General features: G+C 40.1%; 1 protein-coding gene across 1 annotated transcript; it reads left to right on the top strand.

Annotated features, from left to right (window-relative positions):
• The first annotated feature begins 50 nt into the window (after positions 1 to 50).
• yap1 (Yes1 associated transcriptional regulator) lies at positions 51 to 24445 on the top strand. The gene is made up of 8 exons (XM_080888982.1): positions 51 to 751; positions 1913 to 2148; positions 11532 to 11650; positions 12557 to 12670; positions 17297 to 17460; positions 19525 to 19652; positions 20667 to 20779; positions 21590 to 24445. The coding sequence occupies exons 1-8, from the start codon at positions 551 to 553 to the stop codon at positions 21823 to 21825; spliced, it is 1311 nt and encodes a 436-aa protein (XP_080745108.1). The 5' UTR covers positions 51 to 550; the 3' UTR covers positions 21826 to 24445.
• Positions 24446 to 27186: the final 2741 nt, after the last annotated feature.

Consider the following 27186-nt stretch of genomic DNA (forward strand, 5'->3'; position numbering starts at 1 on the left):
ATTACGTCACTGGCGTCATAAAGTTTGATGTCCTCTCCAAAGTTTAGATCCGACTGGGGCTAAACTTTTTTTTTTTTTCTAGAAAGTGAGCTGCGGAGATTTGTACCGCTCACTATGAGCCTTGCTTAAAAGAATATCAACAACAGCTTGGACTTGGCCCGACACTCAGAAAAAGTTGGACTCTTTCACTCAACCGTTTGTGGTGTTTTTTCGTCTTTTGTGGTTGCATCTGCGTTTTTTGGGGGGACGAGAGCATAAATTCCAATGTGGAGTTTATGCGCTTTGTTACGTTAACAAGTATGCCAGCAGGAAAAAACAGGAAAAGGCTGTCTTTCATTGCAGATTTCGACAGCTAACACACTTTGGAAGAATATCAAGTGCTCGACTTGTAAAGTTTAGAATGACTCCGAATAACTTTTACTGAGTGTCGTCGAGATTTTCAGATTTCTCCCGGCGTGGAAAAAAAGTTTGGGATTGGCTCACGTTTATTTTTTAACTTCCGAAGCCTAACTTTTTTGGGACATAAAGTTCGAAGACTGTTTTTGGGACAATGGATCCGAGCCAGCACAACCCTCCTGCCGGACACCAAATCGTCCATGTACGGGGCGACTCTGAGACTGACCTAGAGGCGCTTTTTAACGCTGTGATGAACCCGAAAGTCAATACCGTGCCCCACTCTGTGCCCATGAGGATGAGGAAACTGCCAGACTCCTTCTTCAAACCCCCAGAACCAAAGTCTCATTCCAGACAAGTAAGCCCGCCCTGGTTTTTACTGTGCCCGTACTCAGAAATCACAACTAAAAAGCAGGGCCCATCTTGTCGAGTTTCGGCCTTCAGGAGCTACGTGACTGGCACTTAGTTAATAGTTACTTCATCCTTCTCTGGTGCCATTTTTAGCCTTCAGCGTTATTGTTTTATTGGTCAGTCATCTTTGAACACACTTATTATTTTTTTAAGTCTTTAAGATATAATAACTTTATTCAGGCGGACTTGTATTGACCTGCTTAAATGAGTGTGCATTTCCATTGATGGGTTGTTTCCCCCCCTCAAACTGCATTTAATTTCCATTTAACACATTTCACAGCAAAAAAACAAAACAAAAGAGAAAAAAAACCAAACATTAAAACAGCAAAGGCCGTGAGGGCTTTATTAAACGGCGGAAACATTCTCTTGCAGTCTTTGGCCGTAAGTAACCAAGAAAACCGATGAATATTGCTTAGCTTAGAATAAATTGTGATTAGATGAGTGACAATGTAAAAATAATAAGGGATGGTTTGGTTAATAATTCATGTATAGCTATTTGCAGCAGACGGATAACCGTCATGTTCGTATCATCTTAAATTTCCAATCCGACTTTTTTATGTAAACAACTTGATTTGCTGACAGGAAATCATATGATGGTTAAATTATCCTATATTCACCCACAGCCCCTCCCCGATCCCTTCTTCCATTTTCAGCTCTTCCAAGTTCCCGGTCGCTCCCCATAACTCTGAGGACTTTTTGTAATTAGTGCGCATGCGTGTTGGTGGCAAGCCCTGGATACCTCCCACACCCGAATAAGTCAAAAACATGCCTTCACATGCACATGAATAGAATTTATATACACTTTAAAGTGATTACAAATTATAAGGAGTGACTCAAATATTAAATGGGTAGAAATTATGTAGACTAGTACACACTGTCAATAAATTAAGACTGTGTTCTGTTTTTCATCCTCAATCCATTATTGCACTTGTATTTGAAACAAACAAAGCCTCATGTTTTTTTTATTCTTTCATAAATGTTTGATTTGTCTTTACATTTGCATATGGCCTTTTTTAATTATTACATGATAATTGATGTTTTTAAGTGAGGGTTTTCACTCAAACTCCCCAAAGAAAACTAACTGTGTTGTCTCTCAACCCCAACACAGGCCAGCACTGATGCTGGGAGTGCCGGAGTCCTCATCCCTCACCATGTCCGTGCACACTCATCCCCTGCTTCCTTGCAGTTAGGAGCTGTTTCTGGTGGCTCACTGTCTGGCATGGGCTCAACAGGGGCCTCTCCTCAACATCTTCGTCAGTCTTCTTATGAGATTCCTGATGACATGCCCCTACCAGATGGGTGGGAGATGGCCAAGACAGCCTCTGGCCAGAGATACTTCCTCAAGTATGTATGCTGCCATGAAGTGCATCATACAGTTTGTAAAAGTCTCTGAATGCTTGCAACCTGAAATGTTTTGAAAAATCGGTGATATTCATCTATCTTAACTTTTTATACTTATTTTATACTTATACTTAAGGGCGATCGTGGCTCAAGAGTTGGCAGTTCGTCTTGTAATCGGAAGGTTGCCGGTTCGAGCCCCGACTCAGACAGTCTCAGTCGTTGTGTCCTTGGGCAAGACATTTCACTCGTTGCCTACTGGTGGTGGTCAGAGGGCCCGGTGGCGCCAGTGTCTCGCCTCTGTCAGTGCGCCCCGGGGCTGCTGTGGCTACAATGTAGCTTGCCATCACCAGTGTGTGAATGGGTGGATGACTGAATGTAGTCTAAAGTGCTTTGGGGTCCATAGGGACTAAGTAAAGCGAATACAGGCCATTTACCATTTATTTAACATTATTACATCAGATGTCAGAAAATCCCCAAAATGGAAAATTTTGTCTAATTTTATGAGAACATTTTATATTTGTGCAAGTTCTAAAAAATGTGTTTAAAATCTTTGATTGCAATTTTATACATACATATTGTTGGAATAATCTTACTGATATTTACAATATGTATATCCCTGCTTATAAAGCAGTACAATCACTGGTTCAAACTTTTTTTTTTTTGTTGTGACAATGAAAGTTACCAAAGAATTGGTCTTGTGACAGGTCTCTATAGAGACCTCTGTACTACAAAGCAGGATTTAATCTTATCTGGGTAACTTCTGGATTAGCTCTGAAGTTTAACCCTTAACCTTAACCTGCTCCGGAACAGGTTAGGTTCCTGATTAGAGATCAGCAGGTATGAAATCACCACCTACTGACCAGGCAGTTCTTCAGAAACTGGCATCACCCTGCCTGAACAATCCCTCTGTGGGTAGAGTAGGTGGCTCTAGTTTTTCAGTAGTGTCTAAAGTCTTTGTGTTAGCTGATGAGCATCGGTGATAAATCTTGATTCATTCCCATATTTGTCAGCAACAATTTTACTCTTTGATAAGTGTTAGTCAGTAATATACGATCCTAAAACAGGACACCTATACTGCACTTTCTAACCTCATTTCAAATTTGTACATAGACTAAGCCTATATTTGAATTCTGTTGTTGTATTTAAACTTACTCTTAAATCCTTAAAAGACACAGATTGTAGCTGAGAGAATGAAAACTATAACTGTCTTATGCAAATTTGATGGGAATAGTTGATAACAGCTCATCAGATTCTCCAATATCTTAATGGGATATTTTTATCTGTTAACTCAGACAAGTGGCTACACTTTAATAATAGCTTTCTAACTAAAGTGGATACAAATACTTACATCATTTATGTAACCTCTTCATATTTTTCTCATTTTAAAGTTTACTCTTTCTTTGTAAAATCAGCTACTAGTACACTAATCAATGTGATCAGATATTACCAGCACCACCTCTTTCATGTGAACTCACGTGTACCTCGATTGGGAAGTCCTGGGCTAACTTAGTGAGTTAATAACCAGCTTAGTGTGACCACTTACCCGAACGCCAGTGTTAGGGTGAGTAAATCTGGATAACGAAGGATACCCTGGGTATGCTGAACTCGCTTCGTAGTACAGGGCCCAGCTCTCAATACTACATCTCTATTCAGCATACATTATGCTGACAATGATTTTCAAATCTGTTACACAATAGTTGCCACTGTGTCCAGAAAGAGACAATTGCAATAGTTAAATTGTAGGTTATTAAATTTGGTGGGCTCAGCAAACAAGAGAAGTCTTTTGAGCAATGATTGCTGTATCTAGTGCTCCTTTTCTTGGTCTCAGGTTTCAGTAGAGACAATGGAGCACTGTAGCTACCCCAGACAGCAAAGAACAGTTCTGCAAAGCTCCTCTGCTACTCAGTAGATCTTCTTCGCATTAATCATCCATAGTAATGTAGATTTCTTGTTTGCAGGTACTGTAGAGACCTTTAGGCTTGTCACAGGATGTATCGATTACTTCTCGGGTTTTGAGGGCTTTGGTTCTTTAATACTTTTTTGTGCATTTGTTACCCTTTTTATTTCCACTGTCTGTAGCTCTGGGCAAAGATGGGTTGAATTATTCATAAAAGTGGCGTGCTTGTCAACAATTTATGTTAATGTAATCTGCTCATTGTGAAGCCTTCTAAAGTTTATGAACTCTTCAGCAGCTCTTGTTTAAAAAAAGGCTTGACACTCAAAGTCCTCATTCTTTACTCAAAGGCAAAATGTTGTCAGTTCTAGGAAATGTTACTCTCTGACGCAGAGTCTGGACAAACATGATAGCTTCAAACTTACTTGGATCCCAAAAAAAAAGAGAGCTTTCATTACCACATGTTTTAAGGTTGCACATCTGGAGAACATCTGGCCCATTTTGTGGAGGCCAAAAAAATAATGGACAGGGAATAGAGGAATCAAAACAGTACTCTGAAAGACTCGAGATCTTTATGGTTCTTTAGAGTATTTTATCCTAAAATACTGATAAAGGCAGAATAAAATATAACGTGTATAAAATTGGCAGTATAAAAGCCATAAGTTCACAAGTCAGGTGTGTTAACCGAGAGTCTTTCTGTGTATAAAAACAGTCATTTGATCTCACTGGTCGGTAATTTTTTTTTTTTTTAAATGCTAAACTATCCAATTATTCATAGATGATATAATATATACCTGTTTATATAGCGTATACCTGAGGGCCTCTTCCTTTCAACTCACATAGAGTTTGATGTTAACGGGATGTGAAACACATTTCTTTGCAGAGACTTAACTGTTTTTCCAACTGGCATGTTATACAACCAGAGTGAGTATAGTACACTGTGTTTGTGTTTGAGTACGGAAAACGCGAGGAGACATCTTCCACACAGATCAAAGAGCAGATATTTGATCTGGAATAAAAGCAGGCTTGCCAGAGCTGCTGGAAAAGACACTCCCCTATTTATAAACAGGGGCTGTCTGACCAAGATGTGTTGCAGAGAGAGTGAAGCAGAGCAAGAGTGTGCGTGTGTGTGTGTGTGCGCGCTAGCTATGGACTAGTGGGGGTGGGGAGTTGGTCACCAGCTAGGAAAGCAGAGAGTTGGGGGTTCACATTTCACTCTGGTTGCTTGCTGTTGTCCTTAGAGATAAATGAACCCAGGGTTGAAGTATTTTTTTTTTTAAGATACTATTTGTTTATTACTGTACTGCAGGATTATGCGTAACAATAACTGGCCTCTGAGTCAGTGAGTCTCTAGATTTCGATGCCTCACTCCTTCAGGAGTCATGCTCTGTTTTGGTATGAATGGAGCTGTGACTCTGTGATGGTGCCTCTCTGTGTCAATGAAGTTAAATGGCAGCCATGTGGAGATCACTAGAAGAGGGGGCCAAAAGAAACTGTGCCCTCCCCCTTTGTCCCAGCAGCGAAACAGTGATCTTTATTCAGACGACGGGCCTGTTGAGACTCATGTGAGCCTTCCCGAAATAGACAAATGGCTGACATGAAGTTTAAAGATGGGGGTGAGAGAGTGGTGGCTTTGTTAAGACTTTAACCTTCTTCACACCTGAAGTTCTGATATTTTTTTAAAAATTTAGTTTAATTTTGGTGTAAATACTAACCAGTGATGATAAGTGACAGATTTAGCACTTTTTTTTCTCCTTTAGAGTAGCAAATGGTGTTGAAGCGATATAAATATCATTTGATAAAAGTGATGCACCTTTTAAACCAAATTTTAAAAAATGAGACATTTTGTTATAACTGTTGGTGGTGATCAATAGTCGCAGCCCTAATGGTAATCAGAGTCAAATAGGATGCCGTCTTTTTTTGTTGTTTTGGCTGTTACATAAAAACAAATACTTGGAGAACGTCAACAAAGTCTGTTGACCTTTCGTCTTTTTCACAGCAGTTTGCTGCGGCCTTTGATTTATGACAGCCAGGGCACAGAGGTTGGGTCACCTTGGTTGTTGGTGGGACGGGGGCAGGGATGGTCTCCAGGGGTGGGTCATAAACTAATGAAGGTTTCTAATTTAGACACACCGGTGAACTAGGAGGGGTAATCACTGTTTCCGGGCGCTTATTAAATGCAGCTTTGAAAGAGCTTTCAGTTCGTGGGAAGTCAGCTCAAAGCAGAGTAAAGCTCTGGAGGGGGGGAGGCTATTATCTGCCCTGAGGGGCAGGTAGATCTACGTGTTGATGGACACTTTTGTCTTTTCTCGACTGGGTTTTTTAAATGTTTTGATGAGCTTGGTTTCACATGAAAAGAGCAGACTATGTGTCTCTCTTAAGGTTTAACTCTGCAGTGGCTAAAGATGATTCATGATTAGATATGCAAGGAGATGATTATCCACTGTGAAGAACTTTAATAAATCCTTTCTTTAGTGTTATGTTTTTAAAAAACAAATTATTTTCTCAGACTTACACTGCTGCAGAGTCCCGGGTAAATCGGCTAATAATCAGCTTTTACTATACTCTGTCTGTGATTTCCTGAACATCTGTTGCTCTAAATACAAGTCAGAGATTGCCTGTTTGCACAGGAAAGATGTTTATTTAGGCCTTATGCTCTTGCTGTAGTACATTATAATAACTCTGTTATGCTGATTTTAAACTATAAGATTATATTGATAAATCAATTCCAGCAGATAACATGGTAATATTTACTGCATTTAAAACAAAAATGGCCTAGTCAAGCTTTAGGCTCTCCAACTGTCGCCATGAATTGAGCAAATAAAGCTGCAATTGCAGTGTTATGTTGTCTTTTAAACCATAGTCAGACTTTAACTACTTGACAGTTTTTCATCTAGTCATTAATACTGTAGTGATGTAATAAATTAAATAAAAACAATATCAATTCATTTTTAAATTCACTAACAAGTTTTACCTTTATAGCTTGGCTAACACTGATCTTATAGTAAATGAAATAAATGGTATATATAATTGTTTTGCGATGAGTTTAAAGTGATAAATATGCAAATTGGTTTTCATTCTAAGACGTTGTAAACTAAGACCACTTGGTCAGTCACAAATGGTGCTGGGAAGACTGGGCTGTAAGCTTGTGCAAAGCCCTCATTTGGAGCAACTTTGTGTTTGACAAACTTTTGGTTTATTGACCACACACAGACAAGAACCTTCCTGTTCAACTTTGGCCTGTCAGCTCAGTACACAAACTGGACTGTGAGAAAGTCAGACTAATGTTTACCGAAGGTTTGATGTAACACCTCTGTTTCAGACATCAATGCCTCCACTGTCACTAAGGGCATCTCCACAGAGAAGTAGTCTCTGAGAGGTGGACCTCTCAGGTGGGATTTAGAGATTTCGAAATACTCGGATAACCTTATTTTAATATTGATATATTATTTGACTAAAAGTATGCACCTATTAATAAGTTTGCAATGTTACTTGGTAAATGATTAAGAGAAGTGCTTATGCGGAGTACTTTGTCAGGCAAGTTTTGCTTAAAAAAAAAAACCCCACCTATTAATCTTTAATTACGACAATCCCTAAAATTACATTCAATCTTGAAATTACTCTTAAAAAATAAACAGTGGAAAAACCGAGGAACATTCAGTCCTGGTACTTCATGAACTAGTTTCCTCATTAATACAAACCACCCTTCAAAGGGAAACTTAAAGCCACAATAGGGTCACAAAGGTTGCCCCAATAATCTCTCTTGATGATGTCCTGCTGATAGAGAGGCAGCCAGGCATCTCCAGTCAACGAGAGTGGAGGTGGTCACCCTCAACTTAGAGGCCTGATTACATCTGGCCTCCCCCAGTGCACTCTTAAGTCATTGGCTTCAACCAACTTCCAAGCACATACTCCCAGGGTGGAGCTCCTGTGGTCTGACGATCCCATTTTTAACATTTGACAACTCAGCTGTGGGAGTGCTTCATCACTGCTGCACTTCTCATAGCTTCACTCCCCTGTATTACACCAGCGAAATGCAGCACTTGACATCTGGATTTGAAGATGTGCAATTTCAGTGGAATAAACAGTCAGCCTGGACTGAAATCGAGCTTTGATCTGGTGTTTTGAAGGTGGCAGAGGTTATTTGGAGACTTTATGTTTTTTGAGTAGTAAATTCTCTACAAAGCCAGATGCAAACGGCCATAGTTTTCATGAGCATAAACAGGCAGGCTGTGTGTTTGTCATACTAGTTTATAATACTACAGTAATTCACTGCAGCTTTTGAAAAATCAAGTGGGGGAATTCAGACTTTTGCACGTAAGGGATCGTGAACCCTTTATAGCACACTCCGGAAACCTGAATCTCTTAAATCTCAGATTTTTCAGTCAGTCCTTAACGATTAGCACTTTGCATTGTATTTTTACTCCAGTTAGTCCTGAGCAGGAAACTTATAAGTCATCCCATATATCATTTCAGCAAAGTAGAGTTTTGCCTTCATGCCTCAGCAAGACATGGTCAAACATGACAACTTGAGCAAAAGATGGAAAGTAATGGATCGCATTTGAAAGACATTGTTCTTCTTGGCTGCAGTACCTGGTCATTTGCAGAAGAAATGATGTGTTATAGTTTGTCTGTGATGATTCCCAGACAAACATGAGACTTTTTTTTTTTCCCCACCACCTTGTCCCGTCATCTAAACTAGGATTTGGGGTTGGAACACCAAAAGATGTTTGTGTTAACAAAAAAAAATCCCCCTTAAGGGACTTAATTTGGGGGAGGAGGATGTTGTTGTTTATGTAAACCATGTGACAGAAATAGAATCTAGCTGCTAGTTCATTGTTTATGGATTGAAACGTGTCTATACAGGTTACATTTTTTTGTGGCATGTAGACTTATTTTATTCTGTCCATTCATGTGCTTAGTGTGTAATCACACAGCAGCAGTTTGTGTGTAAAGAGTCAAAAGACGCCATTTATTTTAAGCATTCTCTTAATGTTTGGGTCGCAGCTTGAATGAGAGTTTTGAGAGCACAGTTTTACAGCTTACTTAAAAAAAATTGTAAACTTTTTTTGCACTTGTATGGATCAGGACCAACCCCAAAAATATCTTGCCCATCCCCGGGTATGCAGTAGGGGGCAGGGTACAAAGGCTGCCTTGCTGTGCTCGTTGTGGTGTCAGAAACATGTAAAGAAAACACCGAGCAGTTGTGACCGTGGGGTTGCAGATCATCAGCAATTCCTAACAGCAACTGGTGGCCTCCAGCCGTCCCAACAGTTGCCATGACATTGTTTTGTTTTATGTTTCACCTACAGGAAGCCGTGCAGCTGACCATATATGGTTGGTGGCAGGTTCAGTGAATAGATTATCTTTTAGTTTTAAAACCTGGTGATGAATTACTGACTCTTGGTAACTCATTTACCGGTTTTCTCAGTTTCTTTTCAATATTCTTTTCAGCACTATTGAACAGAAAGTCGATTTCATCACAGGCTTTTAGATCATTATTGCCTGTATTTTGAACTAAGGCTTTGTTTACAGTTGTTGTGGTTGATTTGATCAACGGAAGTTGGCAGTTCTAACTAGTCTTTGATAGAAAATTCAATATACCTTTTATCTGTGCATAACTTCAAGAATCTGATTTTAAGGTTTTAAAGTTTTATGTTCCTTTTTTTTCTTTTTTTCCCCACTTTTAGCAGTTTTTTTTTTTTGCCATTGACGTGCAAGGATGTGCAGGCCTCTCATTTACAATAAACCCTCCCTTCCCTTTTACCCTAGTGCCCGTCTCCCTGCCTCCTCCCCTGTTCTCCCCCCACCCCTCCCCACCCCCCACCCCCACCCCCCCCCATAACAAATGTCATAGTTTCCAGAGTGGGGAAAAAGGCAGGAAATGGGGCAGGGCGGGCACTCAGACTGTAACAGAACCACAGCAACTCACACAGCCAATGGAATTCAGGGGATTTGCTTCTGTAGATTTTTTTTTTTTTTAACTTTCACTTGTTTTTTTTCTTTTCTCCAGTTATATGCCCCTCCTCTCCCTGACCTTTCTTTCTCAAGGCCCCCCCAGTCTGAGCAGTTCCAACTATTTTGCTTGGTTTGCGGTGCTTGTGTGGGTGTGTGTGTGTATATGTGTGTGCGTGTGAGGGCTGGGGGAGGGTTCGGTAGGGGATTTGGCAGCTCCTTTGATCAATAAAGCATAAACAAGAGGGGGCTTCAAAATGGGCTGCATTGTATCGGGGGAGGAGTGCTGAGTCAGGTCCTCTCGCTCTCTGGCCTGGGATCGAGAGCAGACAGGCAGGCTGGGATTACCGCAGAGGCCAAGAGAAACTCTCTGAATCTCTCATTTCACCCAGCTGTTCCAAAATCTGTGCTAATGGCGTTTAGGGATCAAATTAACAGTGAGTTGTAAAGAAACGCAGTGGGTGGAAGGACACCATTAGAACCTGGGGTATAATGGATAGCTGTGGGTAACATTTAGGTGCATGACAAACAAACTATTTTTGCCATGTGTGTTGAAATAACTCAGTCAAGTTACATTATAAATGCAAGATTTGTGGTGATGTATGAAACAAAAACACTTGAATTTCATGCCTTTTGTATGAGATTAGTTTTTGTTTCTTTTTCAAAAAAATGGGATAGTTTAAAAAAAAAAAAAAAGAGAGAAAACAAGTGAATAGTGGGGTTTTAGGTCGTAGCTCAGTCTGTGCCTTTGTCAAGCAGGTGAAAGCTTTGTAAATGTGGCGCCAGATTGTTAAAGCCCCTGACACTCTGTAGTGTCCGAGCCGCTTCCAGGAAAAAAGGACCCCCTGCATTGAGCCCTGGGACTGACCCTCCCTCAATAGAGAGGGTCCTGCTCGGGAGAGGAGGGCTTCCTGTATTAGCTTTCCATCTTAATCAAGCAACAAGTACCAACAAAGCACTAATTATCAATGCCTTCACAGAATGAAACACAATGCCTCCTCCCCCAAGCCTCAGTCCTGTTCCAGCAAAGATGAGCCAGAAAATAGATGGAGCAACATTGTTTGATGTTACAATGGGTGTTTTAAAACCAATCATAGGCCGCTACACATTTTCAAGAAGCTTTCAGCCTGACTTGACTTATTTTCATTTTTTGCAGTGTGCTGCTTTTGTTTTGTCTTATTTCAAATATAATTTAATGGGTTTTTTTTCTTTTTTCCATTGTTATTCAATACACATAGATTCAAATCATGAATGAATGAGTAGTGTAAATCTAGACTGAATCCAGGCTGGAACACACACAGTCAACATTGAGTTTCGCTTCCAGTAACAGTCATCATTTACAGAATGGGGGGAGGGGGGGGGGGGGGGGGGGTAGATTCAGTGTTTTTGTCCATGAGGTTGATGAAATGGGTCTGAGTCAACATTTATGTGTTGTATTGACATAGCCCTAGTTTGGCCTTACTGCTTATTAGTTGTAGGAAATCATAGATGGTCATTTCTGTGACTTATTTTTATTGGCTGTCCTATCTCCTTACAGCCACATTGATCAGACCACCACTTGGCAGGATCCGCGCAAGGCCTTGCTCCAGATGAACCAGCCTGCCCCTCCCAGTTCTGTGCCAGTCCAGCCGCAACCTATCATGAACCCAGCCAGTGGTGTGTATCTGTTGATTTTGTCAAATTTAGTTTTTATATCAGCGGCAGTGCATGAAATGCATTGTGTAATTTTCAGCAGTGAATGGCAATTATTTCAGTTCTTCCTTTGCACAACGTTCATAGTGTATTTTTTTCAACATGCATTTTTTGTGTGTTCACATATGTAAAGCAAAACAATAAAAAAAAAAGAAGAAAAAAATTATACCGAACAAGTCAGGTACAGTCTGGTTCTTACCTGTTACTACTTGGTGTACCTCAGGTCTGTCCATACAGTTGGAATTTGCCCTAGGTGAGGGAAGACTGAGGCAGAACGTTACGCGTCCTGTTTGACATGTTTGGGAACTCTGATTCAATAGCTACTTTTGCACATGCACACACTGTGTGATGTCCTTTAAAGCCATGTGAGAATATAGCAGGGAATCGGTCCACTGAAATCACAGCAAGCGAGTCCTTCCTCTCGCATGCTGTACCTGGCCGCCACCCCTCATCTAAACAAACAGCGTTTCCAGTATTAGAATGCATCTGAAGTGAATCATCTCCAATATGGAGCTACATGTCAGAAAGGCCAGTTTTGGACAAAGGCCAGATCAGAAACTGGGTAAAGATTAAAGATTACCGATCTGGTAACCCATTGTTAGTCATCTGTCAACTGTTGACAGACAGGATTGTTTGATTTCAGTGGCTGATGGCAATGATTAATTCAGAGATGAAAGATTACGACCATCTCTAATTCTTCTGTCTATTTATTCCTTTTGCTTTCTATATGGGAAGTTTTTGCTTTGTTTTGGTCTCTTTGTCAGCTGACTGTAAGAAGTTTAAAAAATTCTGCCAGTCAATTAAAGCATAGATTGAACCTGTAGGATCTCTTAGACTTTGTTTTTGTTTTTTTTTGCATCGTCCCTTTAGGATCCCTCCCTGACGGCTGGGAACAGGCTATTACAGCAGAGGGAGAAATTTACTACATCAATCACAAGAACAAGACCACATCCTGGCTGGACCCACGACTTGAGCCACGTTATGGTGAGTTTGCCTTGGACTGAGATTGTTAGTGTTAAAGTGTGTTGTATTGATTAAATATAGGAAAGTCATTGTTAGACACCTGAAAATATAATTAAATGTTCACACTTGAGGGAGGTGTTCCTTCTCCACTTTTGGTTCAAAGTTAATGTAACCACACCAGAGTGCTTTGGGCTATCTAGACATAGCATTGGTGGTTGAAGGCAGATTTTGTTAAAAACCCCACCCTCAAAATTCACACCTACACTTGTCAGCCGTTTTAGTTATGGCACAACAGCTGAGTTTGCCATTAATCCCTCGGGCCAAACTAAAGTTAGCTCCGAGTGTGTGGTGGTCAGGGTTGGTGAATTAGTGACAGAGCCAGGTACATGTGTTCGGACTACTCTGTGGCCATGGGAATAAGCTAATCCTCCCGTGTGCCAAAAAGACTTCCTGAGATGAGGGCTTATGTCACTCTGACTCATTTATTCTTCAGGTGACATGCTTTTCATCACTGAAGTGTTCCCCAGGGAACTTTACCCTGGTTCACAAAGGCAACATGTGTGAATCAGCGTGCGGCCCGCTTAAATTTAGTGTTAGTTTTTTACCGAGCATGGCCACTTAAAGGGCAATTTTTATGTAAGCAATTGTGTGTCCCTGTTCTGAAAGCAGACAGGAAAGTTCAAAACAGAGTTGTAAGGGGAGTGGGGCAGCTGGGGAGAGATGGAGGCTTTAATCGGCAAAGCTCTTTGAAGGTTTATAAGTCTTGAACACACAAGGCTGCTGGGCCCCTGAAAGCGAGAGAGGGGGAGAAAGAGTGAAAGAGACAGGCTCTTAACTCATTATGTGCCATAAACATGATTTTGTTCCTCATGGTATAACTTTTTTTTTTTAATAATAATTGTTAAAACGTCACATTTATACTGCTTGTATTTCTCATTTGCGGCAGTTTGTACCTTCTTAGGTTTACAAAAAATTGTAAAACTTATGAATTTTGAACTGTTTTTTTAATTCCAGTAGTTTTGTTTGTTATCATTTTTTTGTATGCATTTGCACTTTTGTACTATTTAAGTAAGCTCCTGTGCGTCAGAAACCCCTATACTGCTGCTATGTAGGTCTTCAATCATAAGCCAACTGCTTTGATAATGGAGGCTAATTTGAGCTTTGAGAAGAAAAGCAGCAGAGTGCCTTTAACTGAGGGTTGTTGCCGGCTGCCTTCCCACTGTGTGAGGCCCAGTGCAGGCACAGCCCCATTCTGCTGTAGCTCCAGACAGACTTGAATCTTTGCCAGGCCTCTTTATTCTGTGTTCCAACTCTTAATCTGTTCCAGACCTTTTCAGTCAAAGAACTCTAAAGAGGGGAGGGCATGGGAGTGGTGGAGGGGGGCAAGGCGAAAGGGGAGGAAAGAAAAACTGAGGAATAGAGAGAAAATGACGATGGGATAAACATGCATCCTGTTTAAGATCCAAAAAGGTGGTGAGCAAGCTGCGAGTCCACGGTGACGTGGGAGTTCAAAAGGGGACTGGCTAATGTGGATGTCATATCCTATATGTGTTGCTGTGGGCACATACAGGAAATGACAGCAGAAAGACCAAAAAATTCCCCTGGGACTTCAATGTTTTCATCTGAAGACTTGGCGTAATACTGTTTGAGTACTGTCAGAGTACTAAACCAGAAAAGCTGGAACCTTGTTGAAAATGTCGCTGTCATAGGGTAGTTTGGCATTTGTGATACAAACAGAATTAAGAAATGTCATGTGGAAAAAGTCAGGAGCAGCTTCTTAACTCTCAAACAGCATCCCGTGGATGGATAGTTTATGTTTGAGTTTTGCCAAACTTTGCCAAAATATTCTATGCTTTTTTTTTTGCTTTTTTTTTTTATTGGTGACCATTAAATGGAATTGAGTGTACGCATTAATAGATTTCTATTAGAAGTGTCAGATACAGCTGTATTATAACCTGTTAGCCTACACTCTTGATTTTCGCCTGACTTATTTTTTTCATGCCTCTCAGAGCCAAGTCGGCACAGGCTGGTTTTAGCTTACTGAGTACAAGATGATAAAACTTTGTTTGCATCACATCCAGTCTGTTTTGCCGCTTTACTTATCTTGATGCTAGAAATACAACACCTTCCCAAGATGCCTTTTTTTTTTTTTTTTTTTTTTGTTAAACTTGTTAAATCGAAAGCAGGTAAATATTTACTAAGTCTTAAAAGGTGCTGAGGCCTGGTCATATAGAGAGCTTCCCACAGCTGGCACACCCTCAACTTTACCTGCCCCAGGTGATCTTGTGGTGTAATATGCCTGCCAGTGTGATTGACTGATAAGGGGTTGTGTCGCTGGCTCGTTGTCTTGCAGGAGTGCGTGAAGAAGACAAAAGGCAGACAGCATTAACTTGTCTCTTATCTGACTGGCTCACCGGCAATCACTACCTCTATGTGCTGCTTACTCAAACCACCTCTCCAAAAGTACACACACACTCTCACACACAGTCTTCTTTGCCTTGAGTGGCCTCCTTTTAAAATATCAGTCTGGCCCTGAAATGAACCTATCCTTGGCAACTATCTCGCCCACAGATGTAATTCCCTTCTTTGATATCTGCATTGCTTGTGCATAGTTCATCCAGTAACATTGGTTATTGTTGCTATTTGGTCTGCAAAAAGAGTCCTTGACTTGGTTTTGCAGCAGGAACTTTGCTCCCCTGAAGGAAACCGTTGACTTTGACTAATCACATAGTTTTGTTGAGCATAATTTACTTGGCAGAGAACTAACAAGGTTAGCAAATCTTCTGATTTTTGTAGTTTTTTGTAAAATTAGGCGAAACTACGCGATCGTTCTGCAGAATTTTTTCACCTTGTTCTGCAAATTGGCTGGAGGAGGAGGTGATTGGAAGCTGACTTCCCTTTGGCACTGTTCGTATGAATAAAAGGTTACTGTCATAAATAGAAACTGGGGTCAAAATAAAGACCCAGGTTTTGACATTAAAACTTCTCCTTTATCTTTTGGCTTTGTGTATCAGTGGATCTCTCCATATGTGTCCCATCGCTTTTACGCAACTCGTCTTCAAAGCTAAGGCCTTAACAGATCTGCAGCTGCTGACATGGCCCATGCGTAGAGACTCCATCATGAGAACAGTTAATGGTGCCCCGATGGCGGAGCGCTCCAGCCACAAAAGGCTTCAGTATCTGCCAAAGATAAGAAGTAGGGAGAAGTAACAGTCTCCCACGGATTCTCTTGACGTGTGTGTGGGGGAAGCTGCCTACATGAGTCTGTGTGTGTGCGCGCGCTTGGGGTGGGGCTGCTGGGGAGACATTGCGGTCAGAGAGGGGAGGGGACGGTGGAAGGCAAGGCAAGGTGGGGCCTCCAAAGCTTCCCAGGGAGAGCCCTCAGCTATGGTTCATTCAGCCCCTGCAATAGTGTAAACAGACAGTGATTGAATGGTGATGAGAAAGGTGCCGGGGCGGGCAGGACAGAACAGAGAGGGCCAGACCCGCATGAAAGTTGCGCCCCCGCCCCATTAAAGCTTTGTTGTGATTGGCGCTTCAAGCACATAAGCAAACAGCACACCTCGTTGGCTCCTTTATTGTTGGTGCAACACATTCACGTTTACTCCACTGCAAATGTGTGACCTACTTTGCATGCATAGATTGCAGCATCGCATTGTGCTTTACACTTATGTTTATTAGACCCACCCCCACTACACTGAAGAATAACAAAGATTTCATTGGGGAACAGCTGTGTTTTCAGTACAAACACATTTGTTCTGATATTGTAAACATGTAGTTGGCTTACAAATGCTTAATGCAGTAACATTTGTTGTGTAAAAGAGCCTTTAACGTAAATTTAGAAGTGGTACTGTGTTTGCATTACCTTAGGTAGGCCTGCACTATATTAATGGGCACAGAGCAATCATATTGCATGCGTTAAATCAGCTTAAGTGGACACATCAAGCCAGGGTAAGAAGGCAGTCAGTCTCGAGGGATAAGCGGCGATTTGTTTAGAAGGAAACAAAACGCACAATGAAAGGATAAGTCATGACTGATGCAATGTACAAAACTAACAAAGCTCGTCTTAGTCAGCGAGTGGGAGGAGATCAGGTCTTACAGGAATAGTGATTGTTTTAGATACTAGGTGGACAACTTGTGCTGGGACTTCCCTTGTCCTACACAACCTGCTGCACTGGATCCTCTTTTGCAATTTCACTATGTGGACAAATGCACAAGTTGTTGGTCTTGTTATGTAGTATTTAAATGCAGCGATCCATTAAAGAGGTGAGGTAGCAGGAAGTTTCTGAAGAGAGATGGGAAGATACTAGTCTATCTAGTCTGCTAACTAGAAATCATGTATGTTAGTTTTATTGCCAGCTTCTGAGAGCTGACATTGTTAAATTTGCATATATCTCAATATAGTAAAGTCCAAAGGATAAAGGTGTCTCATAAGCACAGCACTTAAGTTTTGCTGTCAGGTCTGAATATTCCCCCGCTTTGCCTAAAAAATATTTTGAAAGTATAATGATTGTCCTCAGTATTTCCTTTACAACAAAGCAGTTAGCAACCATTTTTTGCAAAGTTTATCCTTGTCGTTACAGCATTTGGGGTCTTTGTATTATGTGCATTTGACTGATATGTAAACAACTTTTATTTTATTTGTAGCTCTGAACCAGCAGAGAATTTCCCAGAGTGCTCCAGTGAAACAGGCCGGGCAGCTGCCTCCCAGCATCAGTGGAGTTATGGGAAGCAACAACCAGATGAGACTTCAGATGGAGAAGGAAAGACTGAGACAGAAGCAACAGGAGCTGCTTCGGCAGAGACCACAGGTCAGGAATCGGAGTTAAAGCAGCTCAAAATATTTTTAAGGCCTTTTGGAAGTGACAGGGCCTCATGGAAGAACAAATGCTTTTCAGTATGTTTCCACCACGATACTGAACCTCAAACTGTTCATTTGCTGAATGAGTGCAGCAGCAAAATGTTTACACTTTAAAATGTACAGCTTTAAAATCTTGGCAGGGATAGTGGTGGATCCTAAGCCTCTTTGATCAGTCTTTATTGTTACACCACACTGCAGTGAAGTCTTGTGAGTCATCGTCCTTAATAATTATCACTTCCTAAGGTTGATGTGTCACAGTGGTGCCACCCACGCAGGGTGGAGCGGTAGTTTACTCAAGGCTGTGTCATAGTACCAGATTTGGAGCTTTATGATTATGAATGAGAGTGCTGGTGACTTTGTTTACCATGCCTCAGGTTCAGATGGGTTGTTTAAAGTTCACTGTAGGACGTGACCCGTGTGTATGCAGGCACTGGGTTATAAAGGGAAAATTATTGGAACTGTCCTTTTTAAGAGAATATGCTCTGCATGCTTATGTAGCCTGGTTACTGTTGGCTTTTAAAGAAGGAGATTATGAGAGTATGATGAGCACAAACACTTTCTTTCAGATACTTTGGACTATTAGCTATTTTAAAAGCCTTAAAATCAGAATTATGAGTTTATTTACAATTTTTGTTTTTGTTACGTGCATGACAAGTGCCCGCGAGCAAAAGTGGGACCAGACTATTTCAGTGAAGCTGCCTGATTTCACTTAGTGTCTTGTGTAGACAAACACAATTAAAATGATGGATAGAAATTCATCAGTTATGTAAAGAAACATGAGCAACTGAATTATCCAAGGCTCAGACATCCACGGCCACCAGTTAAAATGGAAAATAAAATGTGGAAAGGCACTGCAGACCAGGCAAAGATATAAAGAGGGGTTCTGTCTAGCCGCTAGATTCCAATAAACCCGAAACCCCTGTAACTCTGCTTTGTTTGGATTATGGTGGCTATCATTTATTTACAAATCTTGTAGTGCGTGTCAGGAGTACATTGCATAACGTTAGGCGTGTATGGGGAGTTCAATTTTGGAGCAAAACTTGACACAAATGGAAATGTATGCACTTATGCAGTTATGTAATGAAGAATAGGTGAGTGGCTAACTTAAAACCCTTTGTAAGGTAATTAATACTACAGGAAATAAAATGAATTATTGATGTTGCATTGACTATGACTAGCTTATAGTTAGTCCTTCACTTATGCATGGCAACATAAATGTGAAAAACCGTAGAATTGCCGCAACACAATGGAGATTGCTGCAACTTCAAATGCAGATGAGCCATCAGACATGCCTTGCCGGGCGTGTGCTGCTCAGACAGCCGGTTTAGCTAGCTTTATTTTTACGTGGTTTTGATAGTGTCAGCAGGTCATTTATCACACAACTGCAACTTTTGGTTCAGCTGAAACTGTTCCAAACTTCACTGCAACAGCTGTGTGTTTGAAGAGGTAAATTTACTTTATGCACTTATTGAAAGCGTAGGCTGCCTCACTTTTGTTTCAAGGAATGCACAGATGGCAGATATCAGCAACCTATACTGCACTACATGCTGCAGTGTCACTGAGCCAAGGTTGAAACGTAATCTTATTACTGACTACTTATACTTGATTTATTTTACTTGCTGATACCAAATACTAAGTAGAAAAAAAAAGTATAATTAGTGCATTTCCAATAGTGTCTTTGTAGAATTTTAATGAGAGCTGAAAATGGTGACTATGGTCAGCTCTGTTCACATCCCCTTAGAAGGAAGGGGGTGAAAAAGAAAAGCATGACTTCATATCCTCAACCTTATCTGATTCCTCATGTGTAGAAAACAATTGTCTACAACTGTGGCCGGCCCCTCATGTAATATGACACCGTGCAAGGAGAGAAATGGAGACCAACATGTCTGACAGCAGACCAGTGAGGCTGTAAAAAAACGCCTCCATGAAGCTCTAGCTGTGTATAATTAGCTTTGGATGTTAGGGGTGGTGTTGACAGTGTTGCTCATGAGTTTTTGTGTCTTATTATCCGCAGGAGCTGGCTCTAAGGAACCAGCTGCCTACCAGTATGGATCAAGATGGCAGCACAAACCCTGTGTCCTCCCCTATGGCTCAAGATGCCCGGACCATGACGGCCAACAGCTCTGATCCATTCCTCAACAGGTTCGGTTTACACATAAGCCAGGCGTGTTCGGTGTGGAACAAAATAAGGAGACAATCAACCGCTACAGTCTGATTGGCACCAGCTGACTTTTGGTTCAGCCCATCAGACTTTATCCTGTTTTAGGGATCTGTGTGCAAAACTTTTTGAGCTGTGGTAGTAAAAACAGAAGGCCAAACTCTGGGCCTTAACCCTCTTCACATGGTAATGACTCATTCAGAGCAGCAGATCTGTGCCTGGAGTTCAGTGATGACCTCTGGTGTACAACTGCTGCAGTAAAGTCAGTCAGAGCTTAAATGGCGACGCAAGTTATGAAATAATACAAGACCACTCTTTTATTTTAAGAGTGAGACAGCCCCCCCACCCCCTCCAAAAAAAATAAATAAAGTGAAAATCTGCTGGTCTGAGGCTGTACAGATTTGAACAACAAAGGTACAGGAAGCTTTTTATTGTGTGAATGCTGCCCCACGGTATGCTGGGAAATAATTTCTAGTAGTTCAAGCTCTAGTTCTTCTGTGTGCACACAAAGTGAGGAAAAGAGCTGAATAGCAAGCAGGCCATGAGAACATGTGGTCCAGTCAGTAGACAGGCCAACCTAATCTCCCCTCCTCCCCCTGTTCCCTGCACTCCTCTGCGCTCACAATGGCCTCATTCATCGTGCCTCTGCCATACTCTGCCTACATATTTTTCTGCTAAATAGTATAGGCTTGTCAAATGTCCTCTCTCTCATTTTGTCTCAGTTGCCCCTTTCATTGCTGCTCTTTGCCTATGTACTGCAATATAGTGTAGATTAAAAAGGGGGAAAAAAAGTGAAGCTCACTTTCAATGGTGTCACTGCAGATTAGTCATCACGTAGCGTTTCTAGAGGGTTGAACCATTTAAATGTGCATGTATGTAAAGGGAGTTAAGGCCGCTGATTTCAACAGTTCACTTTTAAAGTAAACTATAGGCCATTAGAGTTCATTGGTAACAGAGCAGCATTTCTAACCAACATTTCATCATTTCTGCATTTCCAGCGGGACCTACCACTCCAGGGATGAGAGCACAGACAGCGGCTTGAGTATGAGCAGCTACAGTGTCCCTCGCACTCCAGATGACTTCCTGAACAGTGTGGATGAGATGGATACAGGTGAGCCACAGAGACTAATATTTTTGACCCAAGTGGAATAAAAGTGCTCAGTCAAAATAAACAGGCTGGAACCATCTCCTGCCGAGGGGTGCTTAAACATTTTCATTAACCAGTCAGATAAAGGTTTTTCAATATGAACAATTTAGCCGGATTCCTTTCTTGCCGTTTGCTTCCTGCAAATTTAGACTTGAGTCTTTTAAAAAATTGCAGCTTTTAATCTGAAAGGCTACATTTTGAATGTAAGAACAAAAAAGATGTTTATTGTCCTGAAAACAGAATGTAGCCCTATTAGGGAAACGGATCATACAAAGGCCTAAGAGATGAGGAGGTGGACATAATGACATTTGTATCTGTTTCACACGTCATACTGTTCTGATTAAATGCGTCGATGCATGTGCACATCAAAACATATGAAATGCTTGCATCTGACTTGAATTCTTGACTCTTGATTCATTTCTGTCTGAATGGGATGGACCGCACTTCTTCTGTCGGTTTGGCTTAATGATTTGCTCACGGCTGCTGATTATTATTGTACATATTTCTGCATTCCCTTCATAACCGAATGCCTTTTTGTTCACAAGTCATTACTGAAATGATTTAAAGTGAACTATTTTAATACATTATCATAAGATATGCCAATTCATTTTGGTTAACTTACATCTAATCATACCTTCTTTTTAAACTAGCTGAAGTTGAGGTTAAAAGTTACTGGTACTGAACTGCTGTAGCCTTGAGAAACTTTTTCACACCTGTTCTGGAGCAAGTAACATCAAACAGTATCAACATTTTTTTTTCTTCCCTCTTCATCAGGGGACCCACTTGCACCCTCCATGGCAACACAGCCCAGTCGTTTCCCTGACTACCTGGATACCATTCCTGGAACAGACGTAGATCTGGGCACCCTGGAGGGGGAGAGCATGGCGGTGGAAGGTGAGGAGCTGATGCCCAGCCTGCAGGAGGCGCTGAGCTCAGACATCCTCAATGACATGGAGTCTGTGCTGGCAGCTACCAAGCTCGACAAGGAGAGTTTCCTCACATGGTTATAGAAAAGCCGAGCTGGCCACTCCTTCCTCGCTCCTCTACCTACACTCTGAACTTCTGCCTGCTCTAATCTGTGAAGGAATCATAGATGATTTTATCAGACATTTCAGCAAGCCTCTCGGGACTTCTGTGTCTGTGTCAGCATGTAAGGCCAACCTCTTTTTTTTTTTTTTTTCCTGGCAGTATTGTTCTGTTCTCTTCACTGGTTGTGTTATCTCTGTATTTTGTCTGTGTCTTCAAGGCTGGCCTATGAACAGACAATTATGCAAGGGTCCCCAAATCTTTCACAGGCCTGTCAGTGAATCTAGGGCATATTTACCCACTGGGCAGGTGCTTCCACTCTTCTGCCCTGATCAGTTATCCCCTGGAGTCTCTGGAGCCTCTTTCTTGCAAAATAGCGTGACGCATCACTACTTAACTGTATTTGGGACTTTTGCATCTAGCTAGTAGCTTTATATTTGGCCTCATGTTTTTATTCTTTTTGTTGTTGTTGTTTTGTTTTTTTCAACAAGCCTGAAAAACCAAAAATGATGTATTTGGAGCATAAAGAACAATACTGATTTGGAGTAAAGGTAACGTGAGGCCCATGTTGCTTGGGGTGGGGGTGGGAGGGGTTCGAACCTGCGGATTGACTGCACCGCTGCTTGGCTGTGCCAGCAAGTCTAAGTTAAACCTTTGATAGATCAAGTGCCTTCAGTTGTATTTTTTTTTTTTTTTTTATTTTGAGATGCGAGCGACACGAATAAATACCCACATTTCTATAATTCAGCGACAAGCACACTGCTGTTCCCGTAAACGGCAGGCATACTTCCCTCTAATGTTCAATGATCAAAATTGTATGTTTGGGGTTCCCAGCCTGATTCACAATCCATTCGTCGTTTTATCTTTTTTAGTGTTCTATTTTTAGATAACTATATATGTATGATAGTTTAGATCAAATGGCATTTTACTTTCTTTTTTTTCCTTCTTTCATACATGGATTGAATCATTTTATTTTATTTTTTTTAGACGGGGTCGTCTGTTATATCGCAGCACGACACTTCAATGAGATCAAACCAGCCAGGACTTAATCTTGGTGGTCTGATTCTGTTTGGACTCTTTTTAAACCCATTTATCTGATTCTCTCGTCTCTGCTTTACTGTATCCACTTTAATGTTATTGTATTTTTGATATTCACATGCAGCTTTTTTTTTCACTGTCTTTCCTGAACATTAACCAAAAAGGCAGGTCTCTTGGCTCAGAACAAAGTATAGCTCTTTGATCAATGAAACCTTATGACCACATACAGTATACAACAGTTACAATGTTGGAACCCCCCCGCCCCTCCCGTCTATGCGACGCTGTGTTGAGTGTTTTAAATGAAAGGTTTATAGACTGCAGCCAGGACAAGTTTTAGCAGGTTTAAGAGTCATGTCAAGGGGTAGAGTAGAGGATCAGTGTGTGACTGATGGTGGTGAGTTTTTCCTTTTGCCTGTGTTTTGTTTTGTTTTTTTGTTTTGTTTTGGGTTTTTTTGGGGGGGGGGGTGGCATAATAAAGAAACAATCAGATATCTCAGTCAGGAATTGTTGATGCAGATTCCAAAGATGTTTTTGTAATGACACTAAAAACTTGTATTTTGCTTCTATCTTTAGAGACCAGAAACGGTATGATTTGTAAATCAGCCTGTGTTTGAACAAACTGTATAAGCTAATAATGAGAACATGTTTTAAGTGTTAATGGGCACGTCTAGCTGAGAGAGTTTTTTTTCCCTCCCCTTCTGTTTGGGATGGTTGTTTCGAGTGACTAACCTTGAGATTTTTAAGGATGAGGTTTCAGAGCGGAGAAAAGAGCGATTCTTCTACAAGCACTCACATGTTTACATACTCGGCCGCAGTTGAGACAACACACTGACAATTCTCACATAATCACGTTATTTTTTGATGTTTACACAATGACTACATATTTGCAGTACTGCAGTAACCTTTGAATAATCAGCCTGCTGCGTGTGCCCCTGGTTTAGGCTTTGCAGGATGTCACACTGATTCTGTTGCCAACCAATACTAAATGGGTAGCATTAACTTGATGGAATATATATATATATATATATATATATATATATATATATATATATATATATATATATATATATATATATATATATATATATATTTATTTTTTTTTTAAATTCATGAGAAACCTCTTTTTAGTTTTGATTTTACTGAATATTAAGTCACGTGCTGATGGATTTTTAAGATGGATGAACAGTGTTGGTGAGAACAATGCAACTAAAATGAGTGGTACACCACAGTGCTTGTATTGCACGGCTAGTTTTCGTTTTAATGCATCAATGCATTTTGTCACACAGACCTGATTTTATGCTTAGTGTGTAATTGTCAGAGCATATTAGCTATTGACTCTCATTGTAGCAGTAGAACTAATCACAAGTTAAAGGATTTTGTATTTAGAGTTTTCTAAATGCACATGAAATGAATTTATATTCAGTAATGATCTGTTCTTTTTTTTTTTTTTTTTTTTTTTTTGATAGAAATGTGCATGTGTTTTAGAACAAATTCTGTTACAATATATCTTTCTTCATATGATACTTTGAAATTGGCCTAAAATAAAGTATATACTTTGTGGTAATATTTCCCTGTGTCATATTCTGTTTTTTATAGTTTGTTTTAAGCATGAATTCTAATTGTATTGGACAGCAAACATTTTTCTAAAATGTTTGGTTTCAAACTAATTATTAAAGGCTCTAATTGTTAGCCCTCTAGTGGTGGAACTGTGGAACTGTTGAGAAGCGATACATCCGGTGAATGTCAAAATAAAAGTCATTGTTCATACCAGTTTAGCACCGGACTATGCACTGTGTATTTCGATTAATGAATTTGGTTTACATTATTCTACCAACTAACTTTTTTATGCAATTTACTTGACGCTTCATACCCATTTTGCTGAATCCAGTTATACATAGTGTTGCCAATTTCAAACCAATTCTTCGAAGGTGGATACTCTGAAATATATATAGAAATGCATTACTACTCCAGCTAGTGAGTTATACACACTTTAAAATAATTATTACATTTTATGTAAACCTATTATTATTATTATTATTATTATTAAAATGATTCAAACTACTACTGAAATTACTGAAAACTAAATGTTAACATTTTCAGCAACAAACAATAAATTTAACTGAAACAAGCAATTTTATCTTAGCATTCACCAGAAACTTTTTTGGGGGGCCTTTTTTATCTTATGGCTTCATTTTCGATAGGGACAGTGAAGACTGACAGAAAAGCGGAGGAAGAAGAGGGAAAGGCATGCGTCACAGGTCACGTCACGCAAACTAAACAGCGCGTTAAACCGACGCCCACCTAAAGGTTTTTGAAACTTTCAGCCTCAAATTAAAAGCCTTGGAATTGAAAGGTTAACTTGAACAGAAGGATATGTTGATTCCCTCTTGTGTTCACAGTAGGTAACTACAACGAACACCATCAACCTCAAAACACGACAGAGCCCTGACTGCCCACGTTTAGCTCCGCCTCCAGCGGCATTATGCTGTCAGGGGTATTTGGGGGGAAAACACTAGCATTGTTACCAGGTTTAAATAAATGCTCTTATTTAAGTAACCAAATTTCCCCTTGTGGGACAATTATAGGATTATTCTATTCTATTCTATTCTATTCTTATGCTGATATGTTGTTGAACCTGTGTACTGCACACATCTGTTTTCTATATTTTATTGTATTTATAAATGTCTATATATGAAATTTTATGCAAAGATTTATAATTTTATTTTTAATATTTTATTGTATTTTTTTCACCAAATTAATAGTTTAGCTACTGAAATTCTGGAAAGATAACTCTGAAAATAGCAAGACAATGGCAAAAAAACAACAACAACAAAAAATCAAAAACAAAGAATAGACTGGACCCAAAACATTAAAATATAAAGAACACAAACAATTCCTCCTAGGGAATTTGAATTAACTTTTCATTGTTGATGGTCACACGTCTTTCAAAGCAATCGGTAAAGTATACTTGGCTTACCTGACCGAGAGGCTGTGCCAGATACTGAACAGGACAGTTACATGCCAGTGCATTATCGTATCATAATACATCCAATTTGGGTCTTACATCAGGCCAAAGAGTTTAGATTAATGCATGAACCTTACACTACCTCCAATGCAAAACATCTGCGTAAACTCAAAAAAAACCCAAAATCATATGACCCCCTTGGGGGCAGTGAGAAGGAAAAACTCTCTTTTAACAGGAAGAAACTTCCGGCAGCACCAGGCTCAGAAAGGGGTGGTCATCTGCCGCAACCGGTTGGGGTGAGACTTACTTTCTGTAAGTTGTTCATTTTGAAACATTTTTTAATCATTATAATTGTTTGTGCCTTTACTTCAGACAAGACATACTGTAAACAAATTTCCAGGCTTCTCGTTTTATTTTTTAATCATGAGCGTTATTAGCTAAAATACATAACCAATATAATATCTGCTTTGTAGGGTTCAATGACATTTTGTGCAAATCATCATTACATAACAATATTACAGTCCCTCAGCAACACTCATCCGCAGGTGTAATTATCTAGAATAATGGTTGTTTCAGTTCAGGCAGTGCTGAACATTTTGTTTTAAAAGCTGATGTTTGGGGGAAAAAAATCATACAGCAATCATCACTCGCTTTCTTTTCAGTATCGCACACTTTCGCCTCACTTCTCTCAGTGTGGTACTGAGACACCTTAATAAAAAATAGTCCAGAGTAGAAGGACTATGTGTATGTATGCAGTATTTTTTCCTTTCACTCTTAGATAGGATGTTCCTAATTTTGACAATTCTTAAGATGAAAGAAGGCTGTCCTCGTTTGATTTATATATGACTTCCAGAATATCTTGTCTGTTTTGGGGACAAAATGAATATGCATAATACCATTTTTGTCAGCCTGAAGAAAACAGTTTAGGTTTTGTTTGTGTGTTTGATTTTGTTTCTTTGGTATTCATTCACTCTGCTGACTTGTTTCCATCCAACTTTCACTTTTGCTTTTACTTGCTGGTTAGCTTTAGGTACCAAAAGCTGCATGGACAGATTTGGGGTAGTTACAAACAAAGAAAAAGCTTCATTAGTGCCTTAAATATTTTAAGGCACTAAAAAGTATTTTGTTAAGTTTAAGCACTGTACACTACTTGTTTATTTTTATGAAAAGGTTGCCATTTGGGTTAAAGTGTGTCATTTCAACACACTAACCCTGTAAAGTGGGACATAACATCAAAGCATCCTTTAATTAAGAGTATCTACATGCGCTGATTTGGAAGTATGAGATGTAGTAAACCAAACTATTCATTATTAAATAAAGTCAACAAAAGCACAACTTGAGT

Source organism: Rhamphochromis sp. 'chilingali', assembly GCF_963969265.1.
Source record: "Rhamphochromis sp. 'chilingali' genome assembly, chromosome: 8".
NCBI classification, from domain to species: Eukaryota; Metazoa; Chordata; class Actinopteri; order Cichliformes; family Cichlidae; genus Rhamphochromis; species Rhamphochromis sp. 'chilingali'.

What these genes read in the sequence shown, in the direction of transcription:
- yap1 (XM_080888982.1), top strand. Translation starts at nt 551, where the DNA reads ATGGATCCGAGCCAGCACAACCCTCCTGCCGGACACCAAATCGTCCAT. An exon ending in TATCATGAACCCAGCCAGTG is followed by an intron (nt 11,651 to 12,556) that starts GTGTGTATCTGT and finishes TCGTCCCTTTAG; the next exon opens with GATCCCTCCCTGACGGCTGG. An exon ending in ACGACTTGAGCCACGTTATG is followed by an intron (nt 12,671 to 17,296) that starts GTGAGTTTGCCT and finishes TTTTATTTGTAG; the next exon opens with CTCTGAACCAGCAGAGAATT.